The following is a 22,620-nucleotide window of genomic DNA, read 5'->3' as shown; positions in this document are numbered from 1 at the left end:
GTAAAATGTTTGAAGAATAATGTAATTCATAAGGTCTAACTGTTATGGGTATATACATTTAACATAAGTTTGCATGACAAAAGGCAAAACAAGTTTCTTTGGATGAGCTCTGGGTAGACAGTTTCATTTATGCTAGCAATACCATTCACCAATTACTGATACTTGGTATCTAGAATTTAATTTCTGTTTGAGAGGGTCTGCTATGAAGCAGGGTGACAGACTGGAGGGAGCCTATTTTTCTCTACGTCTTCTTGTCAGAATGCAAAGACTACTGCATTGCATCATTAATTCTTTGCCAAGTGTGCTTTTCAGTCAGTGATAGTTTGCATGGTCATGACCATGCAGATGACCTATGTTGTCATGGTGAAAAATGGTCACCTGACCTAATTTGTGCATAACCTATTGAGAACCTCTTGTTATATTGCCCACTATAGTGACGTTTCTTTTATGAGATTTTACCCAGCTTCTTTGCAGCAAGTGGTGATTCTTGCCATCACATCAATGGAAAGTATATTTCTATGATTATTGTATGTTCAGGGTAAAGGTGATGTGTGTAGGATAAACGCAATACATGTATACATGTGCAAGGTAAAGGCTATGTGTAGGATTAAGAGGATACACATGTGTGAGATAAAAGCGATGTTTATGATAAAGATGACACATGTTTGTATATTAAGATATTAAAAGGTGTTGGCATGGCATGTAAAGGTAAAAAGCACTACTGACCCCATTTCGAAATATTCAGAGTGCTACCTCAGTGTAATACCTTGTTGAGGACACCAGGATTGACTCCACACCTATTTTCAATACGCCTTTAATCCTGACACTCAGTGAAATTTTGACCTGAGGCTTATTCCACAAAGGCTTTTTAGGGGCCCAGAAATTATAATTTTCACCACCTCATAAATGTCGTTTTAAATCATGTGTCAAAATTTCAATTTCCAGTTCCATATTCAAAGCATTGTGTTGAGGTTTTAAATATAATCTTATTATCTGAAATGTGGAATCAATCCCAGGGCTTAGACGTTTATACTGACTGCCAAACAAGAAGGTACTGAAGTAACTAATGTTATTGTCAAGGGTGAGACAGGACTCGGGATTGAAGTCGCCTCCATCCCTAGGAGACAAAGAGTTTAATCCCATTTATCAGCACTTCATCACAAATGTAGCTCTCAACAATTGCTTCACAGAATGCCGTTCATGTCTCTGGAGAAGAAGGCTTTGACAACGTTGATGACAAGGTATACAACCCATAACCTATCCATAAGGTCACCATCGTCCATTGTGCTTCGTACTTGCCTTTGTCATTTACTTTTACCTTCACAGCTGCTTCAGTGCTTTATCCATTAAGGGCTAAATGTATTTCTCCTGATAACCATTGCTATGCATATGTCACTTTTTAAAATGTAATCCTATATGGTGGATGGGTTTAGTTGCTTTTACCTGTGGTTTTAGTGGCTACCTACATGCAGCTTATTTCAACACATAGTGGAATGAAAAAGGTTACCCCAGATTTAGTATCTCAGAGTTTAGTACCTGAAATTTCAACCAAAAAATTGCATTGTTAGAGGGCAGAAATCAGAATGTTCTTTGGGTGTACATGTACACATGTAGTTACATTTTTCCATGAGTATATTACCCAAGCAAACCCCTTATCTGATGCCAGATTATTAAGAACATCATGACCAGGGGCTAGTTTTGTACAGCCTTCACAGCATTACTTGCATGTACATGTATCTACCCTATAGGGACCATTAGTATTAACATGACGTCTTCGCCTTGGTAATTAAGTGCTTGTGACGCTACAAGGGCTTCGCTCAAGCTGGCTGAGATGCAGGGATGTGTTGACGAGAAATTTCTTCACGGAATATCAAGTCGATTTTATAGAAAAGTGCATTTCACTTTGCAGGTAAATCGTGAGATTTCCTGATGGAAATATGACAGGAAAATTAGCTTTGTCTATCACATGACAATTGCTTTTCTGACCATTTTATTATGTCCATCTTATCTCCATCATAAATACCCAAACCTCCTCCCCCCTGCATGTATACACACCCCGAAACCCACAAACCACAACAGTTTGTAATACATTGTAATGACCAGAAGTGCATCATATGTGTTCTTTTGTGATTTATGTTTGTACTTGTACTGCAACAAACTGTACATTTTGCTTTCTGAGCTACGTTCTACCTACAGATCATGAAAAACATCTACCTTACATGTATGTAGATCAGATCGTTGTGCTAATAAAATTATTAACTTTTAAGCTTGTTATACTAAAACTGCATGGCTTTACATTACTTTACATGTACATACAGCATGAAAAAGACATTTGTAGACAGTGTACAGGACATTGCTCTGGATAATGCATTGTTGTGGTTTGGGTGTAATGCAACAAACTCCAATTCACCACTCTCATTATTAGCATCTGTTTTGTGTTTGTTAATAAAATGACAAATTCAGGCTTAATCATCAGGAAACCAGATTTGACTTAAATGTGAAACAGAACAAGCTTTTCAAGAAAGTAAGGCTTGAAAGGCCAATGGAAGACAAAAATCATAGTGAAACATACATATAGTACGACAAATGTCTAGGGTTTTGAGGTGTTTTTTTTTCTGTTTAAAAGGTATACATATGCACTTACATGTATAAATTATCCTACATATGTATGTACCTGAATAGACATATACAAAAGTGGTTTATCTGTTCACAGTTGGCAATGTTGTGGACCAGAGAGGCTGAGGATATACTCAAGCTTGGATAAACAACTTCTTGGCTTATTAACATGACTCTTCAATGTTGCTCTTAACGTCAGTATCAAAATATCATTGTGACGTTGTTTAGCACATGTCCATGGTTTTCCTCTTCCAGATTGGCACAGTGGAATATGTGAATTCTAAGTTACTGAAGCGCAACGACAACATGCTACAGTACAACCCCATCTTTAACCAGGCTGTGAATATGTCTGTCTCCAGTGTTCACATTCCTGTGGAGATCTATGAAGGAAGTAAGTATGAACCCTCGCTGGTTGCTGTGTGCAGCATGCTGTTATCTCCCAAGGGATTGTGTATTGATTAACAGCCCAATTCGTTCAGTAACATATAATTTTAAAATTTATAATATGATCATTGTATTTAACAAGCAACTTTCAGGTGACTGAAGATTTTGGTCATAAAAAGCATATTCACCCTACATCAGATTTCCTCAGTTACTAAGTTTCTGATTTTGTTGGATTCTGAAATGTTGAATTTGCAAGGATCTGTAAAGAGTTCTGTTGGTATCTTAGAAAGGTGTTTTGAGGTTTCTGTGGTAGATGCATGTAGGATGATAGCCTACTAGAATAATGTTGCCTTAAAGAAATATTGTATGAGATGTTGAACTTCAAATTTGGAGGCGGGGGGGCGGGACAACTTTTCAGGTCAGATATAGTATGTCACAAGTTCACTATTTAGTGGTGGAAACTTCACTGGCTCGGGTAAATCATGACTCTCAATGCAATTGTTTGTTACTTCACCCATAAACCTGCCTACTGTCATATAAATGAACTATTCTTTAGTACAACTTAAAACCCCAATCATTTAGTGTGTAGAGTCTTTTTATCAGTTGTTGTTATTTGTGCTATATTTGGTGTGGACAGATATTGACATTCTGAATGGACTGAAGTGGACTGCTGATTTGGACAAAGTGTTTCAAGAAAATCGTGAAAAAGATCCAGACTTGCTGTGGCAGTTTTTTGGAAGCCAAACTGGCTTTATGAGAACTATGCCAGGTAAGGGAAATATTTAGTTCAGCATCGCATCAGGGTTACATCTTTGAGCAAGATAAGTGATGTATTATTTTAAACAGCAATGTGGGAAGGACTGGGAGGTATGCCCGGTTCCCTCTCAGCATAATACTTAAATAATTAAGTAGATTAAATAAACATGACAGATTTATATGTGTATTTTCACTGCTGATGCTGAAATTTTTATGAAAGGTGTCTTTAAAGTGAACTTGAAGTCTGCCACTATATATATATAGAAAAAATGATATAGAACACAGCTATTAGAGAAAAATATGTAAAAAATTGTAGTATTGAAAGCGGAGAAGTTCAGCATTGGGGATATTGCACTGATGGACAATTCACTCCAAGTAACAATGTTGTAGAAGCCCTTACGAACTTGGCCAATCACTAGTGCTGAAAGAGTCGCATGATAATTGGCTTTCACATCAAAAAAACCTATTAGCTCTTGATTGTCCATGTGATTTCTTATAGTAGATAGGCAGAAATCAAAGCAATAAACTGGATTTTGCAGTCAGATTAAGTGTTCATCTGATGCATTTTGGACCACACATTTATGAGAACTGAGAATGACTGCCCCTGTCACAATGTATACATGTTGGGTGGGATTCTGCAGTGACTTGTCGGGATGAACTTGCAAAAAAACGCCTCAGGAGAGTCATTGCTTGAAGAAAATAGTGTGACTTTACATTGTTTTTCCTTAGCAAAGTCTGATTTATTACGAAAATATCTTCCCAAAATCTGAATGAAAGAGTCTGTTATGAATCAAGGTCCTACTATGTTCGGTAAATTTCCTGCGGTAGGTAAAGCCAGTTATGCCAAATGGTTACACCGATGCAGGACAAGGATAAGCAAGACCTTTAAAACACGACACTTGTGTCCACAAACATCGCCCTGACCGATTCCCAAACTAAAAGAAACATCAGCCCTTTGAACATGGAACAGAGGTGTTACTCTTTGGTTGGGTATTAGGCATTTTGTTTGTCTTTTCTCATCACATTGTTTAATACTGATGGTACGGGAGAGCTCCTAGGTTTTGTGATGTCACTGTAGATAGGTATAACATAGCAAAGTGGCGTCAACAAACGAGTGGCTAGGTACTGACGATTGCTTGCTGTTTATTTTGTTGATGGGGGTGTAGAAGTTTAAAATATTTTTAGAGTATTTCTGAAATAAATGCCAAATTTTGACAGGAATCAACAAATCTCTAGATTGCATTTAAAAGGTTCTTCACAGTTCATGCATATTTGGGATAAACATGTGTTTATTAATTGTTTTGCCGTGGTCTACATTTAATTTCACAGCAAGTAGGTGGAGGTGTTTTGGTGAAGTGGATCTGTACGATGTTCGGCGACGACCATGGTAAGTTGTTTACCGCATGGTGATTATAATGATGTTGTCGTGGTAGTGAATGGACATCCACTTTGGGAAGTGTTCAGGATTATGCCAACAGAGATTTTTGGCTGCACACCTCAAGAACCTTTAAGTTTCTACCATCTCTGGGGTAAAGGTGATTATTAAATATCACTTCAAATAGTGTATGGCATCAACATTACTTGACAGTAAACATTAAAATTTGTGTGTTACATGTAGATTTCATGTATTCATCTATTGAACTCTACACACACCAATTTCCTCCGTCAATGAAGCTCATTGCCATCGCATAACTGATATTTTCTTGGGTATAGCATTATGTTCATTTGTTGTACAATGCAGCTTAGGGTAAATTTATTCTCAAGGCTGTAAAATGCTAAGTAAACTGTAAATATTTTGTTTAAAAGAGAAATTACCTACACAAGACCTAATATAGAAGTTTAACTACATGTTCTTACTTGTGTACTTTCAATAAATTTTGGTGCTAATGATGTTAAGAGTTAACCACATCCTAATTTGGTTTCAGGTACACACAAGGCTCCAGCTCTCCTAAAGATATGCTTATCTTAATTGATAGGTGAGTGATATTGCAATTGAAATTGCTTTCTTTTGAGAATTAGTTTTGGTGAAATTGAGGAAAGTGTTATCTAACGGTTTCTGGTGGTAAAGAGAATTCATTGTTTAGTCTGGCTGTATGTGCATGATATATATATATATATATATATATATATATATATATATATGTATACGATGATCACTTTACTGTTTTAAGTTAAGGGAAAATAACATGATATTTTATTTAATAACCATTAAATCACATATAACTTCAGAGAGTTTTTCATGTACTAATGTCCCTTCTAAACTACAGTTTGTACAGTTTGAAACGAGGAGTTTGGTCTGACACAGTTGTGTTTTTATTTTTTCTCTGTAGGAGTGGTAGTGTGCACGGTCAAGCATTACAGTTGATCAAGGTGGCAGTCCAGTCACTCCTAGACACCCTCGGAGATAATGACTTCTTTAATATCATAAAGGTGAGTTTATAATGGTCAATACATGAAAGTCAACGATGATGAAGTTATGAAATGTCAAGTTGTTTTACTTAAAGGTACGTTTAATTCTGTTGGGTAATTTGATTAGCAATATTTGGGAACAAAGGGTGATGCCTGTTAGATAATACTTTTTGATTAAACAGGATACAGTATCATTTCTTATTGGCTGTTGTGAGAGAAACATAAATCCAGGCTATTCCTATCTTTAGTTGAATTTTAGGGATGATAAATGACCTGAAGTTTTATACGTCAGTTACTTTTCCACAGGCTTAGTTGGTGGTGAGATGACAGAAGAGGGTGATTGTGTTTGGTGGCATCAAAAACAGGGCTGCAAATCAACTTAATCTGATATATCTGTTTTGTCTTTCTTTTCAGTTTTCTTCAAAGGTTGGATTTGTTCATGACTGTTTCAACCACACATTTGTACAAGCAAATTATCGTAACAAGAGGGTAAGAACTAACACTTCGTCTTTATATTCAGAACATTGAGAACACTGTGTTATAAGGTTGCATGTTCAAATCCAACTTTTACTGGTTCAGCTGCGAGTTTAGGCCTGGACAACATATAGAACTTGACCTCAGTCAGTTAAATGAAGAATTCTTGAATGTAGTGTTAAACACCAATCAAAAATAAATGAAGAACCATGTGGTGATCTTGAGATACTGAGACTGTCACCTGGTAATGAGCAGCTAAAATCATAGAGAGGATTTACTTCCTAGCATACCGGCCTGTGTGGAAGAAAGCACTCTTGTTTCAATAACTGACCTTGCAACCATAATACAGCCAAATATTGTACCTGTTGCTGTGACCTGGCTATATTTCATTCCGTTATTAGTGTTCATTTATAGATGTAATTATCATAATATTGTGCTTGTTTAAAATGTTTCAGATATTGCAGAATAAAGTAGCTGACCTTAAGGCTTATGGCAAAGCTGATTTTAAGAACGCCTTAACCTTTGCCTTTGAACAGTTCCAAAGGGTAAGATAAGGTTTCTGTGTTTTCAAATATATATTGTACATGGCAGACGGTATATTTTATACTAGCCCTTATGCAAAAGAGTTGACCTGAAAAATACATTAATTATCCACAATGTCATGTACATATGTGTGGTAAACCTGTTAAAGTATAGAGGGAAGAACCTTTTTGACTAATTATGCCTGTCTACTTGGGAAGATATTCCAGCAAATTGCGGATGGTCGTGGGATTCCCCCGAGCCCGGTTTCCTGCCACCAACATGCTGATCACTGCCATATGAGTGAAATATTCTTGAGATCGGTGTAAAACACCAATCAAAGAAATAAGTAAATAACTTATTATGCCTGTCCAAAAAGATACTTGTTTAACACTGTATACGTCCTGTTTCGAAACATTTTTCCTCTCCTCTCTTCTTAGTTTCGAGAAAATGACACTTTGAACCAGGGTGCCAAATGCAATGAGGTAATCATGTTGCTGACAGATGGAGGCTCTGACAAAGCAAAGGAAGTGTTTGAAAAGTACAACTGGCCAAACAACAAATCTGTAAGTGCAGAAAAAAACAAAACAAGTTTGGGTCACTCAGTGTTTTATAATCAAGGATTATTTAAAATCCCCCCAAACCGACTCATGCATACATGTATGAGGTTATTTGTACTGTAATCATACATAATCGGTTATGATACCAGGTAGACCAAAATGAATGCAACCAGTGATATCACTAATAAAGCTGTAAACAATAATGCTAAAACCTTCATTCGTGATCTCCTCATGGAGCATAATCTAAATAATGAAATTTATAGCATTATTATTTAGGATTTTATTAGATATGTTACGAGTAGCATTCATTTGGATTCACCCTATACCTTACACACTTATACCTTCATAAAGACATTGTTACCAACAGGTATCTGCCATGGGTTCTTACATACAGGAGTTTAGTTGTCGTGTTCAGTATGCTTGCCTTTTTACCTCAGGTTCGAGTCTTTACGTACACCATAGGGTCCACCTCTGACCCTACAGACTCCATTCGCTGGATGGCTTGTGCAAACAGAGGTAAGTTGGCGAGTGTAGGTCTCGTGGTGGTGGTGGTGACAGGGTAATCCTCCCTGAAGGCCGAGCTCTCACTATGACTCACCCAACTGTCTGTATGTATCTGTTTGTCCCCTACAGTCTATCCTTGTGCGAGTCTTCACCATTGCTGTTGGGCCCATTGCCAACCCTGTGTCCGGGGTACGGTGGATGGCCTGTCAAAACGGAGGTAGGTTCATGTACTTGTAATGTTTGACCGGTTCAGTGTTGAAGCCCAGTGTTCATCACATATTTTACACCACCATTACTATCTAGGAAGACAGTGTTATTTCAAGAGGTAAATGTAGCCAGGGAGTAAAGGCAAATTCAGCAGTTTGCAGGCTGACGTTGAATTGTTCTGGTGTTCCTGTCTAAGAATAGGAGCTGGATACTGTTCTGGTCCAGCTCAATATACACTTGTACATTTGATGTATGTTAAAGCAAGTGAGTCATAAAAGTGGTGCAAATCAGTAAGGCTAGTGGATTCTTGTAGATTTGGTAGATAAAATTGTGTTACTCATCATATTTATGAAAGGAAAAGTGACTCTGTCTAACATAAGTCTTAAACTGAGATATTGAGATGTTATTTATGTGGAAGAGACAAAAATGAAGAACGGCGAATGTGGGTATATGCTGCTAGGCACCGGGTATTTAACTGTATCAAGATATATGCATCAACTCATTGAATAAACACCTCATACTACATCAACACTTTATAAAATTACCCAGTGGAAATTTTATCATGTGCAGTGCTTCCATGGATACATACAGATTGACCTGATAAAGAAAACACACAATGTTTACCTGACAAACAAAAACAGTTATGACAGCTCACATAAAAGTTAGTAAACAATACAATGGACACAAAAACAGTTGCTAGGGAAAAAAACCTTTAAAGTGATAATAATCTAGTTTCTTATGCTTTGAATACTGGAGATCAGGTGGAGAAACCAAGCACCTTGATGGTAGATTTTCTAGAGATAGGCTAAATAACAAGCTTTTCTTCCAATCTGTTAGAAATAAACTTGTTCAAATGGTATTGTCCATTAGATGCATGGATCATGAATGATCTGGGAATATTTATACCTTAATTTTATATCACCAAAGTCAGTCTGGTATTAAGTGTATTTTTGGTATTCGGACAATTTGATGTGCCATTTTGTCTGTGTCGTTTCCTTTGTGGTTGTTAAAATAGTGCTTTTAATGGTTATTTCATCTTAATTTATGTTGGAATATTCAGAAAGATTGACCTGTTTGAGTGAAAAAAATGACAATTACATGTACATGTGTAATAGCCCCCGTGGCTCAGCCTGTTGGTGAAAAATACATGTCCAGAATTTGTATGATACTGAAGGTCTCAGTTAGCCCAAAGACATCACACATCTTTGTGATATGGTAAAACTCCTGACAAAGGATCACATTAATTAGCTTGATAAACAAAAATGAAATTTTTGTGGTTCTAAATAGACATGCATGTACCAAATTACAATACATTACATATATTTTTCAGATCAGCATTTTTATGTTATAAAATTACATTGCATAATGTCCTATGTGAAGTAGAGAATTCCTTTTGCTTGAAAGCATTGGGTCTTTCGTTGCTTATGCCATGGCCTGTGATGTGTAGTTTGCCACTGTGATTATTGTAGTTACACTCTTATACTCATTATGGCTGCCTTTCATGTGGACACAGTTTGTCTTTCCGTTGTTGGGCCTCTTATTGCCTGAAAAAAACAACAAAGTGTTCATCAATACTGTCTTCATGAGTATGAAGTCCGATTTACATGGCTTGGTCATGTTGGTCATGGCTAGATGTTTATGGTCACTATGTTCAGTTTTGCTCCTCCTACTTTTCTGAACCCTGTGCTATCCTCAAGAAATAACACTGTTATCCCAAAAACATTTTTTTATCATAGTAGCACATTCTCTTTACATCACTTTTTTTTATTTAGTGTATTTTTTTTTTGTCATGTTACTTTTGTTAGAAATGTACAGATATAGTCTAGCATGCTGTGTTTATAGTGAGTAAAATGTCAAGACTTCAGATGTACCTCAAGTACCACCTGAAGGCGCTGTAAAATGTGGCTGTAGATATTGACTTCTGGTATTTTCTTTATGACATGTTACCTTGCTGTTGTATACACTGTATAAACATGTAAATGTTGTCACACATTCTGAAGTTTAGTTTACATCAATCTGCTCATCACATCAGACATCGCTTATGAAATTCAATGTAAATTTATCAAGCAATGTTAGATCTAGGGCCTAAAATCGTAAAGGGCCTAAGACGTAAAATCAAATGAATAGGATTTCAAAATATTTAAATGTTTCCCAAAAAATCAAATGAAAAAGAGGAAAATTCTTTATGTATATGCTAAATAAAAGCACCAGCTGTAAATTTCGGCATTTAGGACAAAGTCAGAACAATAAAATTGATTGGATCCGTTTTAGTGCATTGTGAGTTAGGTTATACTTGAAAATAGATTGCATTAAGCTTGAACAGAGGGAGGGTTTGCAGCAGTTCTGATGTTAGTTTGTTTATAAAAGGCTTGTAACCTCTGCTCCTTCAAGTTTGTCAGAAAAGTATCAGTAATCGTGATTCTTGATAGTTTAGATGCAGTACGTTTGGCTTGTGTAAAAGAATTGCTGTTTACAAAGTCGTAATTAATAAACCACCTCTCTGACCAGTGAAGTGATGAAGAATTTAGTGTCTCCAAGAAGTAGAATTGCCTGGATCACCTTGCTGCAAATATTGTAATCAGTTAAGTTTTATACATTCTTTTAGTCAGACCTTCATCTCCTAAAATATTTGGTTCACCAGAACCAGATGTCTGTATCATATAAAATTAATATATTTTTTGAAATTTTCCCTCATTTAGATTTGCTGTCTTGATTTGTTGTGTTTGTTAAACACCAAATTTCTGTTTTGCCCACTCCTTATACTTTGTAGGAACGTTTATTTGGCATGAAAGTGTATCTGTATATGTCGTATAGTCTCAAGCTGCCATGGAAAGTCACATATATTTTACACTTTGTTTTCACTGTGTATATGTGGAGATAAACTTTCAAGTAGTTGTTTTATGGCATGAACACTTAGATCTTTAACATTAATACGTATATATATAGTTGAAATAGCCAGTAAACCTCACGTTTATTTTATTAGATGTATTGACATAGGGAAACTTAATCATCATAATCATGGAGAGAATTAACTAGATACAAGTGTTAAGAGCTGTCCATTTAGTACAGGATTATAACCTGTAACTTACATGAAGCAGCTGGTAAGAAAAAGATTTCTTAATAATTCACTGTGGTATATTAAGAATAGCTCACACCTACATCTATGTTAAAATAACTTCTAACTTATGAAGGTGGTGAATACATGTATTCTCTTTGTATATTCATTTTGGATAGAAATTATCTCCCTTTAAAAAAGATGTCGTGATAAGCAAAGAGACACAACAAATAAACTAGGCTCTAACAGTTTCTTTGGATTTATGCTTTTCTCAATAAAATACTCCTGTATTTCAGGCCTTTTCCGCACTATTGGTAAGTGGTGTAAACCTGTGGCTGAACATTATCAGATGTATAGTATACTGTATGATACAACTCTAGCTATTCTTAGTAGTTGCAGTGCTATATCGCTCACTCCTGCCATGTGAACAATGGTAGGACAGTTGTTGGCTTTAGTGACAGCACCTTGTGCTATCTGGATTGCTTCATAATCACTGTTTGTACTTCTGACTGGGGATTGCTTGAGAGGTTAATAAACATCAGTTAGGGTAGTAGGCCATGCGTATGCTTAATTTTAGCTCTGTGGTACATGCATGTGTACAAAGGATTGGTCATAGTACTTGCTAGAATATAGTACATATGGCTGTGTGCAAATCAAACAGTTTTGAGTGGTAACTCATAAAAGTGGCTTTGGTTACGTGCGTAATCTGCGCCTGCACCCCAGTATGCACCTGGAAAGCGGCCAAGTACTGATTACCTGTTACTCAGGAGAGACCTTATCTGTGCTTTGTGTAATACTGCCCAAATTGTTGCTGAGGTCAGGAATCTGATTCAAGCACAGCAAATGGTAATTCCCAGAAAATGCAGACAAAGTTACCTTCGCATTCATCATTTGTTGGGTGATTCACAATATGATCTAGTGTCGAAGCTATAAAATGTACATGCACAAAGAAATCTTGTATTTATATGGTACAGTAAGTGAGGGGGATGTCAGTATGATCTAGTGGCACAGAACCTTCCATAACCTGCAACTACTCTGTTTTATATGTGGACACAAATGTCTTCACTTTAGTTTAGAATAGGATTTCATTCGTGGGAAAATCTTTCCCAAGTTTTGATGTTTTTAGAGTTGTGCCATTATCTTTGTAAAAAGAAATATGGAACTATGATAGTTTGGTCTGTGAAACGCTTAGTCTAGAAGATGTAGGTGAAATGCATTTTGTAGTGTCAGCAGAAATTGTGGTTAACAGAATGTAACTATTGTATTAGAATTGTACTTGTGAGCACTGTAAGTCCTCAAGCTTCTGACAGGCTTGAAGTACGTGTAGATGTGCCTTGGTAAATTGTAGAAAACTAATGTGATACTAAATATATAGTCCTATGACACTACAATGTCCAATGTGGAAAGCTTGCATAGATGCTGTGATATACCTGGGTGCAACTATATGTGCACCTTGTTGACACGGGTCATGTCACACAGTAAGAGAAATTGATGCAAGTGCACCCACGTTGACGGTTTTCTCGGTTTGATGGTATTTTGAAACAATATACTGTAGGTGTACCTTCTGTCTGAATGGTGATGCAAAGAACACTGGTCAATGTCATTACAAGTACATACCTACCTTTGTCTGTGTCCTGCATGTTTCTGTTACACCTGATTGATTTACTGTACATCACCTAAAGTTTACCATTTTTCAAATGACACAGTTTGGTTGGTTCCATTATATGTATTTGTCAGAAAAAAATTGTTGGCATCAAAAGTATCATTTTCACATCTTTGTGTGCTTCTGAAAGTGGATTTTACCCATTTTGCCATTCTTTTGGTGAAATACAGATGGTAAACTGTGAAAATCTGAACTCAAAAACACTCAGCCAAAATTGAATAGATTGCAACTTGTTATATGTGTTGCCACTTGAGTAATGAAAATATTGTACTTTGCAAATATTGATAATTTATAAATATTGCACGTTACATAGAAAATATCCATCTGGTGTAAATTATAATTTCTGACTTTTGTCCATTCTGTGTTGTCTTGTTATCTAGTAAATGTATGAAATGAAATAGAATTACTACTTTGAAGCGAACTCTGCTGTTGTGTAAATAAATGTGTCCTGTCGTACATGTACTTACATAGGTAATGTAATCAATTTTAAGTCTAGATATCAAAATTGGATGGTTAAGTGTTTGTAATTAATAAATCAAAAATGTTAAATCTGAATTTGTAAGTTGGATAATCATATGTTTTGAAATAGATGTACATATAACAATTAAAATATTTAATTGTTAGAATTCTTCTCATTGACAGTAAATATTATCACATGAAATTTTCTGGCAAAGTTTCCCTGCTTTTAAAAATGAAAGTAATTATTCTTGTGAACATCTGTCCTATGAGAAGCCATCTTTAGCTTCCCTGTGCACAAATTTGTCAACATGTTCTGCTTTGCCAATGCAGGATTTTTCTCTCCTATCCCAGCCATGGGTGCTATTCGTTCAAAAGTTCAGGTAAGTCTTTAATCTTTAAAAAATGGCATCATAAAAGTTAACAGTACCTGTCTTTTTGGCAAACTTTCGTTCAAAACAATGGACAAAAAGCTAAAATACAAGTAATATCTGTATATGTCTCGTAGAAGATTTTGTGATTTTGTATGAGTGAAAATTACGATTTTTTAAGATCTATATTACCTGTTCGAAATCAACAGGATATAACTATTGTCAGGTTATGTATCACTTTTAGTTTTTGAAAAGAATGAAATGTTTTTGAAAAAGTATAGGCTATTGTGTGCTGCTGCAAATCTGAATTTTGCTTACTGGCATTCTCTGACATTCTGAAAACAAGAATTAAAGTCGACTCTTAGTTCATTTATTTATAGTATGTTTGGGGTGCCAAACTGGTAGGAGTGGTCAAATGTGGAGTTATGTGAAGACCACGTGTCGGCTCTCCTAGTTGAGAAATTTTGGTGAATGATACATTTTTTACAGCTGAGGTAATTTTTTTTTTTTTTTTTTTTTTTTGTGGCCAAATACTGAATTTAGAGTTGATGGATTGTGAACTGTTTTCCTTCGCTGCACATTTCCAGGATTATGTCAAGGTGTTGTCCCGTCCTCTAGCCCTTACCCAACCCCGCGATTTCATGTGGACAAGCGTCTACAAAGATAGTATGGTACAGTATTTATAAGCATCCAGCATACTGCAGGCATTTTACCTGCCCTTCCTTTGCGTAAACACACCTATGCACCTACCTGTAATTGGTGATAGGCAGATAGGTGTGGTTTCAGGGTCTGACATGAATATGTAACTTGTCAAATACGGTTATGGACATGCTGATAATTCACACACAATAACATAGCTTGGAACATGTCTGTCCGTTTAGGCAAACAGTGGGAATTGCCATCGGGCAAGGACATGCCAACTGTCAACCTTCATACCCAGCTTTTTTATACACTCATTATAAAGCACTCTTCATGGCCTCTATAAAGTGTTTCATATTCTACTTGATGTCTGTTCTTCATGTACATCAAACCAAATACATTGTAGCATGTAAAACAGTAAATAGTACTGATAGTAAAGCTGGATAACCATTGTTTGACTGGGCTGTCCTGGCAAGTGTAAGGTATGGAGAAATCTGTCTTCTAGGTATCAAATTTATGTCTGTTTTATTTGTTTCTTTGGCATTCTCATGTCCATGCATGGTGTATTTTAATATTCGGAAAAAACCTCTAAAAATCCAAGTATCAATCTATGCATCACTAAATAGACCACTTAAAACTGTGCATAAATATGCTTTCATTCATTTTTTTTAGACTTTTGTGAAAATTGAACATTGAATTCTAAGATGAGCTTTATGGACCACACTATCAGAGGTTAGAAACTCTGATGTCACAGGAAGTTTATCTAATTCTAATCACAACACTAAATTTTGGAATAACTCTTTTTATCCTGAAAGGTTACTGAAATAATGTTCCCAAAACTTCATAATTTTCAGATGTGTGAATACCTTTCAGAACTCTTAAAAAATCTGAAAAAATAAATGGAAGTATTTTTATGCATAATTTTCAGTTGTCTATGACAAACCTTACTTCATATTTTAGCTTTCTTTTATTTTAAGCTGAATGTTTTGAGTAGTGATGCTTTTAGTGCAAGTAATAAAAGAAAATGACAATTTTTTGACATTTCATGTACTTACATGTACAAGGTTTGAAGCAATGACTTTCAGACATCAGGCAAAATGTGATAAAATAAAAACTCTCTCCTCGTATAAGGATCAATTTCACGATGGCCATTTTAAATACACTGTCTGGGATATGGTACATGTCTTAAATGAATGGTGATTGGCTGCTTGTCTTATTCATATGTCTTGGATTATGGGTCACAACGTATTTTTAAATGAATGTATATTTATATCTGGGATGCTTATATCATTTTTCCTCTTGAATTATTTGCATGGTGGGAGTTCGCAATACAATGGTGTGTCCATCTAGGTGATGCCCATCTATCAATTTTCCTGGACATGTTTAGACTGCATTCTTTTTTTTCTTATGCATTAATGGATTCATTTTCTTGTTTTCATATATGAATAACGTTTACATTTCTGATTGGTTACAGTTTACAGGTTTCTGAATAGGTTTGAGGGACTGAACTTAATTTTTTCTGCAGGTGCTGACATTTGCTGTGGACTCTTTTGTTGATAACACACTCTGTGTACATCCTTCTTACAGAAACTTTGTTGTAGTAGTCAGGGCAACAGGGAGCACTCAGCATGGTCCTGCTGATTATATTTACATGTGTACATTAGAATGTGATGTCCTCTCTAGATGGTGGTGCTATTTTCCAAACATCACATTTTCCCTCCTGTCTGCCCTCTCAAGCCTCGTGTTTCCTGTTGTTTGCCTTGCTACTGAAGTAGCATGGTTGTCTCCCTTGTCCTCCTGATCTGATGGTGAAAGATAGGTGACATTGTGGTAATAAGTCATGTTATGTTGTAGATATTAAACTTCAGGTGTCTTCTTCAACAGGGCTACATGAATTATCTTAAAAGGGGCAAAGAATATCTTTTGATTCAAGATCCTGAGTGGTTTGTTCGATATCAAGACCTGGTAAACAGTCCTTGCTAGGAGTGTGCTAAGCCTGCATCCCCTGACTCTAGTCAGTCCCAGTCCCCCCCTCCTCCACATTTGTTACTTGTTACTTTGAGTGTGTGGTTGATGCCAGCAGTTTCAGTTAAATAATGTATTAACAGGACTTGTGAATTTTCTGTTGTGATCCCCAATGTTCATAAACTTTTAACAAGCTTAAAATTCATTTGTAAATACTTACACTGCTGAAAACTAAATTTGTCCATCCATTGCTAGTATAAATCTGAAGAAAATTAAAGATTACTAAATCCATGTGACATTTAATGTTTTATTAAGCCAATATGTATTGGATGTTCTAAGAGAAACATGATTACCAGTTCAGTACTTTTTTTCTTACATTTCTTACGTTTCTTACATTTGTACAGTTTAGTGCCAAAATCTAAATTCCTGAAACAGTTTTATCGTAATCTTAGAATAATATCCCTCTTTAAATGTCACAAGTCTACCTGAAAATAGGAGTATAATTGCCCAAGGAGAGGAACCTCATAACATTTTTAGGTGACATGTGGTAAGGTTGAAGGGTAATCCCTTATAAATACCTTTCTCTTTCCATAAGCTATTGTTTCGGGTGACCTTGCTCAGAGGGTCAAGGTGTGAAGACGTGTGGTTTGTGAATTTGACACGTTAGTGTTGAGAATGACGCCCCTCGTGTGTTTCGCCTACTTTTGTCCTGCAGCAGACTGACTTCCTACCCTTTTCCATTCTAACGAGTTTATACCATGCTTTACTTTACAAGGAATATATACCTGTGCTCAGTCGCCCCATGGGTCTGAACAATGCCAAACACATCTCCTGGGGCAACATTCGCTATGACAACACGGTATTTTGAACCCTGCGTGCTCTGTGCGTCTCACCTGTTGTCACCAGTACACTACCTCTTTACTTTGCAGAGTCCCTTTCCTATATTGCCGTGTTGTGTTGATAGTAATCCTGCATAACAGCTTTACTCTGAAGGCTGTAATTCTTCTGAATTATGAATTTTAGATTTGAAAAGAAAATTCAGTTATTATCACATTTCTGAATAATCAGATGATATTAGCAATCCAGTGGAAATTTGTTACCACATGTAGTTTGTGTTAGAAGAATTGGAGCTTTCTCTCACCTTTTTAGTTGGTAGAAAATGTGTGTTCTTGTTGTCAGGTATCAGATTGACCAAGTAATAGTTTCCAAATGTCCAAACAGCTTGTATTTTGTTCTTCTGTTTTTCTATTTGTCGATGGAAAAGAGAAAGTCAAAGCTTATTTCAGTGTATGCATGTTTTGTATGATATACTTAGTGTGCATTGATGTGGTTCTTTTTTTTTTGAAATTATTTGTCTTTTCAACTGTTTAGCGTATGTTGTTTTGTTTGAATGATTTCTTTTGTGTTTAAACAATATGCATAATTTGTTGATTTTTTTAGCTCGCCATTACGAAGTCAGGCGAGGTATTATGAGAGGGGGGAAAGTATCGGTGTTGGTGTACAGTTAAACATGTTTTTTTTTTGTATCTCCTGAATGATGGGCTCTCAGGTTAAAGTACCACTCAGAACACAAATTGTGTAGAAATATTACAGTGATATGAAAGAAATCCTTTGGAGTAAGCCTGCCATGTTTCAATAGGATTTTGATGAATTACACTATTTAACCCATATAACTGAATATTCCTTGAAGAACAAAATCTTTGGCTGAGTCCGTAAAATTTTCCTGATGTGACATGATATTATTCCCAGTATGACATCGAATCAGGCAGATGTGACGTTGAGTAAGGCATTTATGCTGGGATGAACATTTGATAGGGCAACATCATTTGTGGGTATTCGTCAGCGATTGATGACGCCATGTGTTCGTAGGTGATGTCACACCAGGCAAAGTGGAAGGGAGAGAAATGTTTTGTTCCCCTATACTCTGACGAAACTTACAATATCGGTTTTAATTTGCTGCAATATTTTCACAATTTAGGAAAGCATTTCAGACTATCCCAGTCTTTATCAATTCACCTTGGTTTAAGACATAAATGTTTTGACACCAAAGTATCTCTTTAAGCTTTTGCTTTTAGCTCCTGTGCATATGTAATGAGCTCTCATTCATTGATTGAAGGTTAGACTTTTTTGTTTAGCTCTCTAGTCTTAGGTATGGTGTGTAACTGCACATACTCGGCTGGAAGGTTAAGGTTTTTTTTTTAGTTCTTGTATATTGGGCTGTCATACATGGATTTAAGGTTAGGCTTTTTTTTTTTTGCTCCCTAGTTTAAGGTATGGTGTGTAAAGGCACACTCTTAGATGACAGGTTAATCCCTTGTTTTTGGCTCCTTTATAACGGCAAAAATACTTGGATCTCCAACATACAGTGATAGAAAGTTATGTTTTGTTTGTGTTCTTTTTTATATTTCTTTTCACCTATCTACATCTACAAAGGGCCTACTGATGGAAGGTTGAACTGTTTTATTGGTTCATATTTGTCAATGATTTTTATTGATAGACTTTCAATCCAAAATTTACCAATTATATAAACTTCAGTTTGTGTTTTGTAGTAAATATGTTCTCTAGAAATTAAGCCTCTATGCAGGGCAACAATTTATGTAATTTCTCTCAGTTGAGGAACGAATTAAAGAGAAATTATGTTTTCTTGATGTACGGAGTGGTCCGTAGGGAGCCCCTTTTGGCACGCTTGGAAGGCCTTTATAAAGGCCTGATGAAGCGCTAATGGTTATTCAACTCCGCAGTTTTCACCACATTTCCACTTACAATTTATTTTGTTGTAACAGATATCTATATTCATTGCGTTTCTGGTTTTGTACTGTTTAGCATATGAATACAGAACAAGGTAATGCAGTGCTCCCTTTTTTGTAATCAAGAAGAGTTTTATGTTGGGCTACAATTTTTATGCACATGCCTACCTACATGTAGGAGAGTAAGAATAGTATTGGGTTCCTCTTTAAATTTTACCGTTTTCCCGTATTGTGAACATCATGCACACATTTAGATTGACTTCATTCTGTTCTCCTGTAAACACGGATTTCTACAAGCTTATCTTGTAGAGCTACAGTTTCTTATGCAATCACTTATCTAGATAAGCTTTTTGTCTCTCTAGATACTTGACCAGATTTATTTAGTGTAAGAGTTTACCTTGGTATATACCAATTTATCTGGTATACACAGTACCTGTGGAAATCTTTCCACGTCCGTGTTAGTACCAGGAGCCTGACACTGGCTGATGCATGTTCCTTCCTATATTGTGACGGAATATTAAACCATCCACAAAGACAGTGTCTGTTGTCACCTGAGTATTTGGTCATCCATTCAGAGGGCTGCAGTGGCCACCCATAGTATATGGATAGCAATGGGAAGCGATTTGCATATCAAAAACCACTTCAGCGAGTTCGTACTTGAACGCCCCACAATGAATTTATTTTACTACCATAGTTCGACGTTTGCTCAGACATTCACAGCATTGGAATTGTTCAGGGATTGCCTCATGCAGTTCACAATTTGCATATTAAAGACCACTGCCTTAGTTTTGTGCATCAACTCCCTCACAATGACATCTTTACCACCACAACACTTCACAACTTTTATCTATATTTTTACTCCAATGTCTAGTTTACTGCTATAGCAGGTGCGCTGGTGGGATTCTCTGAATGCCTTGTTATTTTAATGAGATGTCATGAATGTAGTGCTGTGGTTCATTGTGATATATTTACATTTTTGCTTTCTTTGATGGATTGAAGATTATGTTGGTGTTGTTTGGTTATGTAGAGTTCTGGTTTATTATCCTTTTCTGTTTCCACACAGTGCTGATTTGTTGTGGTGGTGAACCAGTGTTACTTCCCCTTTGCTGGTGTAACTCTTCGCTCTTTGCACTAACTGTCACCATGGTAACATTGCACGAAGATGCTGAATTGTTGTGGTATATATACATATATATTGTTTGTAAAATTTCTCATGACCAACAAACACATGTTTAACAAGCAATTTTTAATACTTCTTTAATAATTAATTTTGCTTTATTGACTAGTCTCTTCAGGTATACATAATTTGCATGTGTCAATACGATAACATATATGTCTAATACAAGTGTAACTAAAAGTGAAAGTATTGCCATGGCTTCTTATCAGTCTTTTCTTTTACTTTTTCTGTGATAATTTATAAACCATAATTGAACTAAATTTGTACAATGTAGTCCATGCTCATCGTTTTTTTTTATCTATGAAAATAAAACAAGTTTGATATTTATTAAAAAGAAAAGCTTATTGCTGTTATGTGGATTGTCTAAATCTTTCTTCACTGAGAATAAAAATTTATGAGAGATAAATTTGGATACCCTATTAAAGTGTAATAAGTAAAATAATTCATGAAAGGACCAAACCTTGTGATTGCCATATCCTATCTCATATCTCCTCTTTTCTTTGTGTAGGGATTAGGCATGATGACAACTGTTACGTTACCAGTGTATAACAAGTCGGTGGATGCAGTAAGTGGGCAGCAGGTTGCCAGCAGTCTGCTGCTGCAAATTTTGTTTGTTTATTGTGTTATCATTTTCTCTTTTCACTCACCTGAAGCCAGTTTTATAAAATTGTCACAATGCAACGTCAAGGTTTTTACCATGGCGACCTATGTATATTAATATATGTGTTCATGGATGTTACCCTAACTCTTCTAATTTTTGGGACACCTGGTCTGATCATTTTATCCAATATGTATGTAATTGTAGCAGGAGTATTGAGATTCTTTTTTCTCTTTTCTTTTTTTATAGTTAGACCATACTCATATCTTTTCTTTTCCCAAAGGCTGTTAAAGAAATGTAATATTCTGCTTTCAACACTACTAATATCTGTCCCAAAAATTAGAACATTTAAAGTATGCCAAACTTATGGCTGCTTCTTAAAACAGGCGCATAGACTGTTACACATTTTTATGATAATGATGTATGTTCAACTTTTCTGTAGATCTGAATCTGGACTAAAATTTCTACCTATCATCATGGTTATGAATGTAAATTTTGAGATAGGAACAAATGCTTAGAATGCTAGATTGATACTCCTCCTTTTCCCTTAACGGTACTCTTGTGCCTAGAGGTCACAGTTTCAGTGAAGCTCTGTCAGCCTCACAGGGGTAAACGTGTTGAAGTTGACGGTAGATTCCATGAGTTTGTTATGTAGTGCGTATTGATCTCTCTTTGACAGAGTAACCAAACTATATTGGGTGTGATGGGTGTGGACGTCACAACTCGCCGGTTAATGGAAGCAACACCAATGGAGAAGGTAAACAGTGGGATTTTCTCTAGTCCAGTCATGAGCTTTCGCTCTGATTTGCCTCACGAAGTATTTGTAGCATTTAACACAGGTAACTTGTGCATTAGTGAATGTGATGCATTGAGATACATGTAGTTCAATGTGGGATGGGATTGTGAGGCAACATGATTGCAATAAAATAAGTAAATATCCACTGTTCTTTTTCTATTTTCTGTATTTCCATTCATTAGGGATTTTCAAGTGTATAGCATTATAAAATACCTTTAATTTTCATTGCACCCCTACAGCACTTGTCCCAGTATTTTTATTAGATTTTATTGATGTGGTTATGTGTTGCAGCTGACACCAAATGGGTATTCCTTTGCCATCAACCAGAATGGTTACATCATATTCCACCCAGATCTCAAAGCTCAGGTTTGTTAAACTGTACAACGCCAACCTAATAAAGGCTCTGAAGTTTAACTATGAACTTTAACTTTTAAGTCAGTTAATCTTTAAACTGTAACTTGTTGAAGAAGACATTTAATAGCATCAACCAGGCACCAGTTTTGAAGACATTATACCTGTACATGTGGAGTATCCAAGGCTTGGAATAATTTTATGTTATTGTATAACTTCTGTTGGATTATATTCTTTGAATTTGCCTTTAGTGTAGTATAATTGATTTTAGTGTGGTTTAACTGTTTTCTTTTGTAGAATGGCTGGCTCCAGGACCCTCCAAACGTGGACTTCCTGGATTTGGAATACGAGACAGAAGACAAGGAAGAGGTAC

At 36.0% G+C, this 22,620-nt stretch overlaps 1 protein-coding gene across 1 annotated transcript in view; it reads left to right on the top strand.

Moving 5' to 3' along the window:
• LOC135471921 (voltage-dependent calcium channel subunit alpha-2/delta-2-like) overlaps positions 1-22,620 on the top strand; it is a 45,548-nt gene that overhangs the window by 5,869 nt on the left and 17,059 nt on the right. The window contains exons 5-19 of the mRNA XM_064751362.1: positions 2,872-3,007; positions 3,638-3,769; positions 5,086-5,143; positions 5,682-5,732; positions 6,087-6,186; positions 6,580-6,654; positions 7,095-7,184; positions 7,599-7,724; positions 8,156-8,234; positions 13,937-13,986; positions 14,562-14,645; positions 21,011-21,067; positions 21,780-21,857; positions 22,188-22,262; positions 22,545-22,616. Of these exons, the coding sequence (XP_064607432.1) occupies positions 2,872-3,007; positions 3,638-3,769; positions 5,086-5,143; positions 5,682-5,732; positions 6,087-6,186; positions 6,580-6,654; positions 7,095-7,184; positions 7,599-7,724; positions 8,156-8,234; positions 13,937-13,986; positions 14,562-14,645; positions 21,011-21,067; positions 21,780-21,857; positions 22,188-22,262; positions 22,545-22,616 (1,263 nt within the window). The remainder of the gene's footprint in view (positions 1-2,871; positions 3,008-3,637; positions 3,770-5,085; positions 5,144-5,681; positions 5,733-6,086; positions 6,187-6,579; positions 6,655-7,094; positions 7,185-7,598; positions 7,725-8,155; positions 8,235-13,936; positions 13,987-14,561; positions 14,646-21,010; positions 21,068-21,779; positions 21,858-22,187; positions 22,263-22,544; positions 22,617-22,620) is intronic.

Source organism: Liolophura sinensis, chromosome 7 (genome assembly GCF_032854445.1).
Source record: "Liolophura sinensis isolate JHLJ2023 chromosome 7, CUHK_Ljap_v2, whole genome shotgun sequence".
NCBI classification, from domain to species: domain Eukaryota; kingdom Metazoa; phylum Mollusca; class Polyplacophora; order Chitonida; family Chitonidae; genus Liolophura; species Liolophura sinensis.
Note: the sequence above shows the minus strand (reverse complement) of the source record. Positions and strands in the feature narration are given on the sequence as shown.